Genomic DNA, 12,055 nt, shown 5'->3' with positions numbered 1-12,055 from the left:
ATAGGCTTAAACTTGCCTCAGCTTCTTTCTCTCTTAAAGGCGACTCCAGGTTGCTTGTACTCTCCTCCTCTCTGCTTTCTTGCTACGTCTCTGTAATTATGAGACCCCATTGGTTTGCTGGTTGGACCAGAGGAAGCCAATCACAGTGCTTTTTGCAGGGAGCCCATGACCCCATGGGACGCTCTGTTTTGTTTTTAATTATCAAGGTGGCGTTTAAAACGTGGCTGCTCTCTCACCGGTGGCACTTGCTGTAGGCAGAGGCAGAGGTGCAGCAGGAGTTGGTCTTACATCCTCCGTCTCCAAACTGACACTTTAGGCCAAGCCAGCTGCTCCAGCTGCTGCCTCTGTCCAGAGGCCCACACCTTCACAACCTGTAGCAGGTAAGATCGAGCTTAAACATCTGCATCTTTTACAGGAATTAGCTACTCTTAAAATATTTTAAATAATTTCTTTGGAACTTGCAGTGTTAGATACTTTTATTCATTTAAGTTTACCTTAAAGAAACAATCCAGCCTTTTTCAGTCTAATCTCAGTCTGCTGTATCTGTATTTTACTGTGAGTTAGCATGCACTGTTAGAAATAAAGGTTCTGTGCAGGTACATTTTTCATTCATGAAGGTACAAACAATGTAAAATGTTACCTCAAAGGTACAACAGTGGTTTTAAGGTCTGATTGTGAACCTTAAATAAGTTGTTCCAGGTGAAAAGTTCATGTTTGTACCTTTTCATTACCTAATGTTCTAAAACAGAACAATAATATAAAAAGCCTGGAGACAAGACGGGGTGTGTGGAGTCAATACAACTTAGAAAATTTCATTTTAATGTATAATGGAACAATTATGTTCCCTGACTAAAGGTACTGAGATGTACATTTGAGGGTTCCACCCCAGTGACACTTTGATACCTTGTTTCTGAGAGTGTGGAGAATTTCACCTCGTGCTTAAAAGAGAAAAAAAGAACAGAAAACTTCTTGACTCAAAATATACTTGTAATAGAAGTCTTTGGGCAGTTGCTTCAGCATCTGCCCATTGACATCCCATTGCTTCAGCATCTGTCCATTGACTTCTATTATGAGTGTGTTTTAAGTCACTAGGCTTTCCTTTCTTTTACTAAATACAGAGAAAGGCGTCAAAACTAATGTCCATGGTAATTGACCGTATGGAGATGAGACTGAAAACCCCTGAAATGTTCCTTTAAATTATTCCACTCCATACAAAACAACAGGCAGGGCACTGATGTTCATCCACTGATATTGGAATGTGACTGTTTTCTGTTCTCAAACCAAGTAGTTAAAAGTTCAGTAACCACTGAAGAGGTTTGTTAAAGTATGAATCTATATTTTCTTTTCTTTTCTGCAGGAAACGGCTGTTGAAAATGGCTCACTTGGGAAGATCCTCCTTCTCCCACATATTCACGGGAGTGTTGCTGGCTACAGTGATATTTACAGGTCAGATTAGCAATTTGTCACTGCAATTATGAAATTCTGTATAACCTGTTGTGATATATTATATGCAATACTGTGTATCGTATACAGTGCAAACGGTTTTAGGCAACTGGGAATATTAAAATTTAAAAAGCGAATAAATTGAGCAGCAGATATTTAATTGCTCAGAAAAAATGTTAGAATGGATACAAATAATATTAATACAATAAATGGTGATTTTATGTCAACCATTCCATGTTAACCATTCCAGACCTCTCCTTATGTATTTGTTCTAATGTTATGTAGTGGTTTTAGTGGCAAAAACACAGCTACTGCTAAGATAAACAGTGTTTGCCCAGCACAGTATACGGATGATTCAACCAAACTGGTTCAGAGTTGAAAACATATTTTGGACTTTTAACTGACTTAAACTTTAGACTAAAATCGTTTTGCTTTGAGTGACCCTGTACCTTAATTATGTTTATTTTATTAAAACAAATCATTGAACATTCCACTAACAAAATCATAACACTACCAAAACTTTACCAGATGTTTCAGTAGTGACAATTTTAGCTTATTTTGAGGACAACTCAAATACGCCAGCCAGTACATGACCAGCAAACACAGCTTTGAACAGCTGTACACATTAAATCATCATATTCTTCATTAATACACAAAAAAAAAAGTAGAAAATATGTGTTTAAGTAGTGATGATTCTCAATGTTCCACACTGATTTTCAGACTTTGGGACACATTTAATTCAAAATAAAGGGATCTAACTGCTCACTATGTGGCCATGAGAGACAGGGATAGAGTCTCACTTCCTGCTCTTAAATGCAGGGGTGTGGCTAAAATACGGCTCCGCCTACAGACTAAAACTGTGTTTCAGTAGTGACATGAAAATGTAAGACATTTTTTTTATTTAAAAATCAAACTCATGATAAAATTTAAATCTTTTAACTTCAGTAAATCTTAAAAAAACTAAATTATTTTCACTATAAATACACACACACGCACGCACGCACACACACACACACACACACAAACACACTTTCTTCTACAGAAAACACACTTCTGCACATTTTAATGCACAATTACTGTTTTTTTGGAAAAAAAATATAATGAGGTTTGTGCAAAAGTTTTGGCACACTGTATATTTTAGGCTCTTTTTTCCAATGTGTTTTATAACATGCAGAAAAATGCCATAGTTAAGTGTGTTCTCTGTAGATGTGTTAACATATTTGACCTGGGGTGTTTAAACTGACTGCAGATTCGAGTGGAACACAGAAGTGTTCAGAACCCTGGGCATTTTCAGATTCTCTGATATTAAAGCACTACAGAACCTTTTTTAATCAAGCATCTATAAATAAAAACATGGTCAAACTTTTAAAATGACTTGAGAAAAAACAGGAAAATATTTCCAAATATGTGAACTGAAATGTGCTGATTTAGTTTTGTTGACATACAGGTCAACACAGGGTGACACTTTACTCTAATTATGGCTTGGAAGGTTAAAAAGGTGACTTTTTGCACATTTGAATTCTGAGTGGAAGAGAAACTCCTCATTCTTCAGGGCAGTTTGACCCAGCTGACCGAGGCTGCCTTGTTGCTTATGACCTGCAGTTTGCAAGTTTTGGCAGGTCACTGCAGTGAATCTTTGGCCTCATACTTGGCTGAAGTTTTCCTGTTGTGACAGCCTGTTTCACAGAACACATAAAGTGCCTTAAAACGCCTGCTGAAGAAAATTACCTTGTGTGTTATGGACTTTATATCGTAACGTGATTCTATGGAACAAAAGCAATGTTAGACATACCCCAAATATGACGGTGGATGTTTCTTGGGTAAATAGGTATAAAACAGGCTAAAATAGGCTGAAATGGGAAAAAAACACAAAAATAAAAATGAAATAAAACAATATGCAAAAATATAAAACACTTTTATAGTGTAATCTGGCCTTACACTCTTGACAAGCGTTCTTTAGTAAAGACAATAGTTCTATTTAGAGCCATGAACACTCAAAGAATGACTGTATATAGAACTATTTTTTATGCTTAATGGTTCTATATAGCACCAAGTAAATGTTCACTTTTTGGTGCTATATAGAACCATATACAGCACATTCTCCATCAATCTGAAGAACCATTTCACCATGCAAGGAACATTTTAAGCATGCAAATGTTCTTTGAGTGTTCATGGATCTATATAGAACCACTTTCTTTACTAAAGAACCCTTGAAGAACTATCTTTTTAAATGTAAAACAATTTAATTTTTCTCTATCATCAACCACCAGTTATCTACACACTTAAAAATTATGGTTCTTTAGTAAAGAAAATGGTTCTATATAGAACCATAAACGCTGGAAGAACCCTTTGCATGATTAAAGGGTTCTTTGCATCATGAAAGGGTTCTTCAGATTGATGGAGAATGTGCTTTAGATGATTATATATAGAACCTTTTTAAAAAGAGTTCTATATAGCACCAAAAAGGGTTCTTATATTGATACAAGCTTGACATTGTTACAATAGCAGAACCCTTTTTGGTGCTATATAGAACCATATGCAACACATTCTTCCTCAATCTGAAGCCTTTTACAATGCAAAGCACACCTTGATCACGCAAAAGGTGCTTATGGTTCTATTTAGAACCATTTTCTTTACAAAAGAACCCTTGAAGAACCATCTTTTTTAAGTGTGTACCTTTTCTTCAGCTGGTAAGTCCCACTGCATGAGTGGCATAATGTAGATTCTACTTCTCGGTTAGTATCTCCATTTTTGTTGTTTTTCAGTTTTTGACATAATTTGAAAATGCCTGTTACTCTTTATGTTATGTGTAAATTTAATGAAGAATGGACCAAAAGAAACGGCCCAAAACGACTTGGAAAAAACTCTGGTTCCATTGACTTACATTAAAGGAACGCATGTTTTTTCCTTCTCCTGTAAAGTTACCGTTTTTGGAGATGTTTTTTTCCGAAAGCAGCAATATATTTTTTTATCTTCTCACTTGTTTCCGTCATGGCAAACACACCAAATGTTTCTAATGCCCAGTGTTTCTATAAACTGGCCTACTGTGGATCTTGTCAGAGCAAATAGACCTGAAAATGCCTGCAAACAGTTTTCCAATTTGTTTTTTGTGTGCTTATGAAAAAATTTGTTTATGAAAATCCAAATCTGTCTAATGTAATGTAGCATTTCCTCTTTATTTCCACAGATCTGAATGTATATGAAGGTTTTCAGTCATTCAGGTCACTGAATAGACCAGTAGTAATAAGTCAAGGCACTGAGCTGATGATATAATTGCAGGATGATATAAGTCCAGTCGCCTTGACCGATTACTAGACTGAGCTGATGATATAATTGCAGGATGATAAGTCAAGTCGCCTTGACCGATTACTACTACACTTTTAAAAATAAAGGTGCCGCAAAAGCTTCTCTAGAGCAATGCCATAGAAAAACCCCTTTCCCTTAAAAACCTTCCAGTAGATGCTTCTTTAAACCTCTACACCATGAAAAGGTTCTAAACTACTGACTTTTTTCTCCAGAAGAGTACATGTAAGTTAGGAACCTTTTAAGAACTTTTATTTTGTGTAGGCCATAGGTCTTTTACAAGCTTATGTGAGCTTAAGTTTCACTGGTTTCTAAAGGTTCACTATCTCAGAAGCTCAACTGGATTTCTCTGGTAAAAACCTAGAGGAATCATGCAGGTATAATCCTTTACACTGTGTCTGAAAAACCCCCTAGAACACCCAGAGATGCAGCATTCCTGCTTGCTGGTGTATAATTACGGATAAATCATTCACAAAAGCTCTTGCTGCTAGATGTGCCATTATTGTTCACATGCTTTTAAAGGCAATGGCCCTTATTCATCAAAGCTGCATAGAAAAGAGCACAGATTTGACCACCGATGCGTCCAATTCAAGAAACTCTGTACATCGTAGAAACAAGCAGAGATTTGAGCAAAAACAGACTCAGCTTCAGTGCATGAAATCAAGTGCCAACCTACCAGAACCTCACTTACATATAATTTTCATGACTAATAACATGGTAATATCGTTTTAAAATATCATAATGAGAAATATTAGACCACATTTGCTTTGACTTGATAATATATCATTTATTGTATTTTCAGAGGCCACTGTGTTTATTCCACCAAGTTCTTATTTGTTATGTTATTCTGAGTCAGAGACATTCTTGTACACCAGTCACAAAAAACTGCACTTCAGAGCTTTAGATGAAAGAAAGCTGCTCTATAACGCAGCTGTGATGGTACCAGAGGTCACGGGGGGAAACCTTCTGTCTCCCAAATAAAAGGTGGAAAGCACGGCGGCACATAAGGTTTCTCCTCTTTTTTGCCCTCAGAGATAATTAGAGCCGCCTGCGGCCACAGCGGCTCCTGCTCTTTGTAGATTTTATAGCCTCTGCTTGCGGCAGGGCCCACTAACTGCAGCCCCCCGCTGCAGCACCTCAAAGTGCTGATGTGTTCCATTTGAAGATTAATCTCACACAGTGGCACCTGTATATTAACACCCCCCCCACACACAACCCCCCAAAGCCATAAAACTGCAGTCCGCTGCTCTCAGCTTGTGGGTTATTAGCCTAGGTAAGCATTTTCTGCTTTGCCTTTGACACATGCAACATCTGGTTGTAACCCCTCCTCCCCCCTGCACCCTCCTTCTTCTCTCTTACAGAGTTTCTCCTGGCCGTCCCTTTGACCCAGCGCCTGAAGGGAAGATGGTAACTTTTTGAACTTCAGTCTTGCAGTAATGTGCCATAGAAATTCAGTTTGCAAAAAGATTTAGTGAAATGTTTGTAAAGTTTCACCAATTTTTTCAAAATTAAGTGGTTAAGATGTAGACACAGTTATTCAGAGTGGTTTGGTGTGAAATACGTCATTCTGGAGAAACTTAGAGTCAGAATTGTTCATCACCACTGTAAACAAATCAGTTGGTAAGTTTCTGTACAATGCAACTATTTACACTGTTTGCATCTCAGTGACAAAACAAGGCAGAATTTTTAAAAATCAGTGGAATTAACATTATAATTTAACTAATACTGAAACATGAGGAGCAAAATGATGAGTATCTGAAGGTGGTTTGATTGTAAAGGTAACTATTTTGCATATAAGAGTAAGTGTAATACCCTCTCCACATCGAAAGTTTGGACACACCTATTCTTAGAAGGATTTTTGAAGGATTTTCCATATTTTTACTATTTTCCACATTTTAGAATAAAGATAACATAACAAAACTACACTCTTAAAAAGATTTTCAAAAGTTTTTAAAGGGTTCTTTAGTAAAGACAATGGTTCTATATAGAACCCTTTTAAAAAGGGCTCTATATAGCACCAAAAGGGTTCAGTTATTGTAACAATAGAAGGACACTTTTTGGTTTTATATACAACCGTTTTCAAAAAGGTTCTATATAGAACCATAAACAACACAGTAACGATTGTGTATGTGAACTAGATGCTCACAGTAAGCCTAGCTTCCAATGTTACCGCTGAAATGTGCAGGAAACTCTCTGAATAACTCTGTTTACATCTCAGTGACAAAACAAGGCAGAATTTTTGAAAAATCAGTGGAATTCACATTATAATTGAACTAATACTGAAACAAGAAGAGCAAAGTGATGAGTATCTGAAGGTGGTTTGACTGTAAACGTAACTGTTTTGCATATAAAAATAAGTGTAGTACCCTCTCCACATCAAAAGTTCGGACATTCTTCATATTCATAGAAGGATTTTTGAAGGATTTTCCAAATTTTTTTTTTCCACATTTTAGAATAAAGATAAGATAGGATAACAAAACTACACAAAAGTTTTTCAAGTGTTCTTAGTAAAGACAATCGTTCTATATAGATCCCTTTTGAAAAGAGTTCTATACAGCACCAAAAAGGGTTCTGTTATTGTTATGTTGTTCAAGCTCAGAACAATAGAAGGACTATTTTTGGTGCTATATAGAACCATATGCAACACATTCTCCATCAACCAAAAGAACCATTTCACCATGCAAAGAGCCCTTCAAGCATGCAGACAGTTCAGTATGTATCAATATGTAAAGTTGTTTGCAAATGTTTGAACACCCCTGGTCAAGTTACACTGTTTTGATTGGTCACACTTTATTTGGATGGTCCCCTGTAGATGATCTACAGATACTTAAATCACTAACAAACTTCCTGGTGATGTTTGGTTGATTATCAACAACAATATGGTAAGGGTTAGGTTAGATGTAGGTTTTGCCTTGAGGTTAAGGTCAGGGTCAGGGTCAGGCACAGATTTAATAAACTCTTTCACCCTGAACTTGAAGTTCAGTTGCATTTAATGGATATTTAGTTGAAAGTTACTTAAAGATATACTGAGCATCTACAAAACATCTACAGTGGACCATCCAAATAAAGTGTTACCTGATGATTTTCTACATTAAATTAGCACAAACTGAAATATGGTATCTTTCTGCAAATTTTAGTGTGTAATTTCTCTTAATTGGAGTAACATAAAATATAAAATGTGTAACTTTTGCATAGACCACATTTTATGTTTGTTTCAATCTGTTAAATTCAACAAATAAACAGTAATAGTACATTAAATTGTGTGTTCTCCGTAGAGGTTGTGTTCCTTTATTGTCACTTAGAAAACCAACATGTAATTTGAAACTTTTGCATTCAACTGTATTTTCAGTTTAGACACTGGTGGTGCTGGAGGGCATATAAAACTGAGCATGTTAAAATGGTATAATAATAGCTGGCTATAACTAAAAACAGTGTAGTGTCAGTGTCATAAGAAAACCTTGTATGTTCATTCATTCATTGAAAATACCAGCTGCAATTTACATTATATTACATTACATTATAACAGATGGACCAATAACAATTTTGAAAAGAAAATCTTTCAAGCATTCGCAAGTTACACTGACATTAAGAACAGAGGTTTCCAGTAACAGTAACAACAGTGTATGTAAACTAGATGCACACAGTAAGCCTGGCGTCCAGTGTTACCGCTGAAACGTCCAGGAATGTTATGCTTTGACTTTGAGGTAATGCTCAGGTTTGCTGTCTGATGCAGGTTCGGAAAAAGCAGATGCTGCAGCCTCTTCTAAGAGGCTTGTGCGCAACAGGAGAAACATCAGCTGGTACAAGCAGCACTCTGATTTCTGGAACTGGTACAAGTACTTCTCTGACAATGGCAACCAGGAGGGAGTGAGTACTGTGGCACAGGAGAGCACAAACTGCATTAACAACTGTTTACAACCACTTTGTTTATTAATCTCCTTTTAATCTTAAAATGTATCACCAATTAATTCCAATGAATTATTCACTTCGATTATTCATAGATATAGTGATAGTGTTATTCAGAATCCAGTTACTGTAACATTTTTTGAAGAACATTTTAAAATAATTGCCCTTGAAAAATACCATCTTTATAAGAAACACCATTCATGCTTGTTGATTAATTATTTTTAAAATTGGGGCACGGCATGTAGCTAGCACAGTTATTAGATGGAACCTAAAAAGGAATGTCTTTGCCAACCTGAAGATCCTCCTAAAGCCTGAGTAGACTGATAAATCAGTGTGTTGAGTCAGGTGTGTATATCAGCGTTAGTGAGGTCTTACTTTGAGTGACCCTGTACCTTAATTATGTTCATTTTATTAAAACAATTCTATTACATTACATTTTGTCACTACCGAAACAAGCATAACACTCGGTAAAGTTATGGTAATGTTTCGGAAGTGGCTATTTTAGCTCATTTTGAGCAGAATTCAAAAACGCTAGACAGTACATGGCTAGCAAACACAGCTTTGAACAGTTGTACACGCTTAATTGCAGAAAATCTGTGTTGCAGTAGCGACAATTCTTAATTTTCCACACTGATTTTCAGATTTTGGGTCACATTTACATTTACATAAACAGTGGGATCTAACTGCTCAACATGTGGCCATAAGGGACAAGGATGCAGTCTCACTTCCTGCTCTCAAATGGCCAAAATGAAGCTCCGACCGTGGAGAAACTCTTTGTGTTTCAGGAGTGACATGAAAACGTGGAACAGCATTTTCTGAATAATAAAATAAATAAATAAATAAATTAATTAAACTTATGATAAATCCAGATCTTTTACCTTCACTTTAAAAGAAATGAAAACGATCCTTTAAAAAAAACATTAAAAAAGTAAACATCATTTTCTACAAGTGAGGGTTTGGGACAGACCTTAGTTTTGTATATACTACTGCTGTGAGGAGAGGTTAAGGACTGCACTACACGTAACACGATGGTATGGTAAATTTAGAGTCACATTTTTGCTCTTGGTTGTCTCTTAGGTTGCGGAGCTGGATCGTGTGTATCTGGCATACTTGCAAAACAAGAACCGGGCTGAGGCTCGGAAGTCCTACAAGCAGTACTTACAGCACCTGGGCGACATCTACAAATCCTGTGCCGAGTCTGACGACCCAAACTGTGTGGCTTCTTATACCAGCAGGCCAAAACCTAAGGCTGAACCCCCAAAACCTGCTCCCGTCAAGTCCTGTGATCCTTTCAGGGATCCATATTGCCTGTATGGTATGGGTTACACGCAGTATCCATACTTGGCCCCTGCTCCCGTGAAGACTCCTGTCCCTGTGAAGGCTCCTGCCCCAGTTGCGATTAAAACCCCGGCCTACATCCGCACCCCTGTTGTGAAGGACCCACGCTCGGGCTACTATTACTACGCCCCATCGACGCAACCCTTCCTGTCTGCTGAGCAGAAGGCTGAGCTGCTGCGCATCTGCGATGCCGAGGATGTGGAGTGCTTGCAGTACCACTTGCGTGCAGCCTATGGCCATAATCCAGCCACTGGACCGCTCCCATCCTACGCCCATCTGGGTTGTGACCCCAAGAGTGACCCAAACTGTGTCCCCCAGCTTGTGCAGAAGACTCCATCTGGTCTCTACCTTCGGTACCCCAACTGCGATCCCCGGGTTGACCCATACTGTGCCTATGCTGCTGCTCTTGCTGCTGCCCAGAACGTGGAGGCGCCTTCTCCTCCAGCTCCCCTTGAGAGGCCTTGCAACCCGCTCTATGATCAGAACTGCAACCCCCTGACAGCTATCAAGTTTGCTGCCGATGAGCCCAAAGATGAGCCAGCTCCGATGGCCAGTGCCATGCGGGCTCCACCCAGCCCCCGTTACGATCCCTTAGCCATGTACCAAGACGCTGCTCCTGCAGTTGCCTTGCGTAGAGGACCTCCTGCTCCACGCCAGCCACAGCTACCCCTTCCGCCTCCCAGCATGGAAGAGAGCCGCCATCCTCTAGGACCCCCAGGCAAGACCAAGGAGGGCTATGACTGCTTCATTGGCTACGATGAAGAGTGCTACCCAGTTAGCGCCCAGAACGAACGCCCTGGCCCACTTAGACAGGTGCACCATTCCACTGAAGCATATGAGCCCCACCTCAATGCTGATGGCACCAGAAATGGCGTGATTGAACCGGATCCTGACTGTGACCCGGAATATGACAGGAACTGCCGTCTGCGCCGCTACGAGCCTGAGACTGAAGAACCAGCGATGCCCATTCCTCGGGATGAGCAGCGGGTTTACCAGCCTGTTCATGAGCGTAGAGAAGAGCCAGTTCGCCATGAGGAGGCCCCCCAGCACAGAGAACACATCTATCGTGAACAGCAGCCAGAAAACCCAGGCTATGACCAGCAGTATGACACCTATATGAGTGGCCAGGAGGACCCCTATGCCAGCTATGGTGCCCAGGAGCCAAGTGCAGTCAGCTTCCAGGATGTCCTGAGGGGTTTCGGAGGCCGCTTCCCCGGCCAGGGTGACCATCGGGCCTATACAGGAGAGTACAAAAAGAAATGAGAAGCACAAGACGCCACTGAATTAGGAGAACAGGACAGCATGTGGCTGTGGATAGGTATTAAAATGTACACTGATTGAAAAAATAAAACTGTAACTATGCCATGAGTACAGAGAGGGAAGTCTTTGTCTGATGTAACAGTGTTTAGGAGCTCTTACCAAAGCCCTGCCGTATGACAGCACTTGTACAGGATTTCATTTCTTGGGCTTTTCTGTCTTTCTGGGTAATTTGATCGATGATGCTTGCTAACTGAGTGATACGAGTTTAAGGAGAGTGATGAAGTGCACCTCAGTTACATTTCCTGATTAATAAGCATATGAAATAACTCTTGGTGTATCATGTCAATAAAATATGCTTATTCATACATTTTCACGAGGTGGTCCAATATGGAATATGAATTGTGTATCTGAATATACTGCAGTTGTGACCATGTGACCATTTATTGTCCTTTCTTTTTTTTCACTGTTGTTGTTTTTTTTATTTTGTATTTTCTTTTGCAACTTAATGGTCCATTCAGAGGATTATTAAATACATTTTCCAGACTTGCGCTTATTTGTACTCTTCCCAAATGCCTTTTATGTTTTTGTTTTTTTGTTTTTAATGGGAAATTTCTTTCTCTGATTGTCTGAAATAAAAAGTGATAAAATCCCAAGCTGTTGAGATGTTTCATCTTTGAAGTGTAAATGAATTGAAAATGAAACAATTCATATAAAAATCATCCACATGGAACCACTCAGTTCAGTTAGTGCCACAGTGCCATTTCAATAAATTAACACATCTGTTGTAGGTATAATATGGTGTAAC

At 38.8% G+C, this 12,055-nt stretch overlaps 1 protein-coding gene across 1 annotated transcript; it reads left to right on the top strand.

Moving 5' to 3' along the window:
• Positions 1–276: 276 nt before the first annotated feature.
• On the top strand, positions 277–11,671 carry and1 (actinodin1). The gene is made up of 6 exons (XM_036557939.1): positions 277–380; positions 1,358–1,446; positions 6,108–6,153; positions 8,096–8,109; positions 8,480–8,613; positions 9,730–11,671. The coding sequence occupies exons 2-6, from the start codon at positions 1,374–1,376 to the stop codon at positions 11,251–11,253; spliced, it is 1,791 nt and encodes a 596-aa protein (XP_036413832.1). The 5' UTR covers positions 277–380; positions 1,358–1,373; the 3' UTR covers positions 11,254–11,671.
• Positions 11,672–12,055: the final 384 nt, after the last annotated feature.

This window comes from Colossoma macropomum, unplaced genomic scaffold (assembly GCF_904425465.1).
Source record: "Colossoma macropomum unplaced genomic scaffold, Colossoma_macropomum, whole genome shotgun sequence".
Classification (NCBI taxonomy): Eukaryota; Metazoa; Chordata; class Actinopteri; order Characiformes; family Serrasalmidae; genus Colossoma; species Colossoma macropomum.
This window is presented reverse-complemented; position numbering and strand designations above follow the sequence as displayed.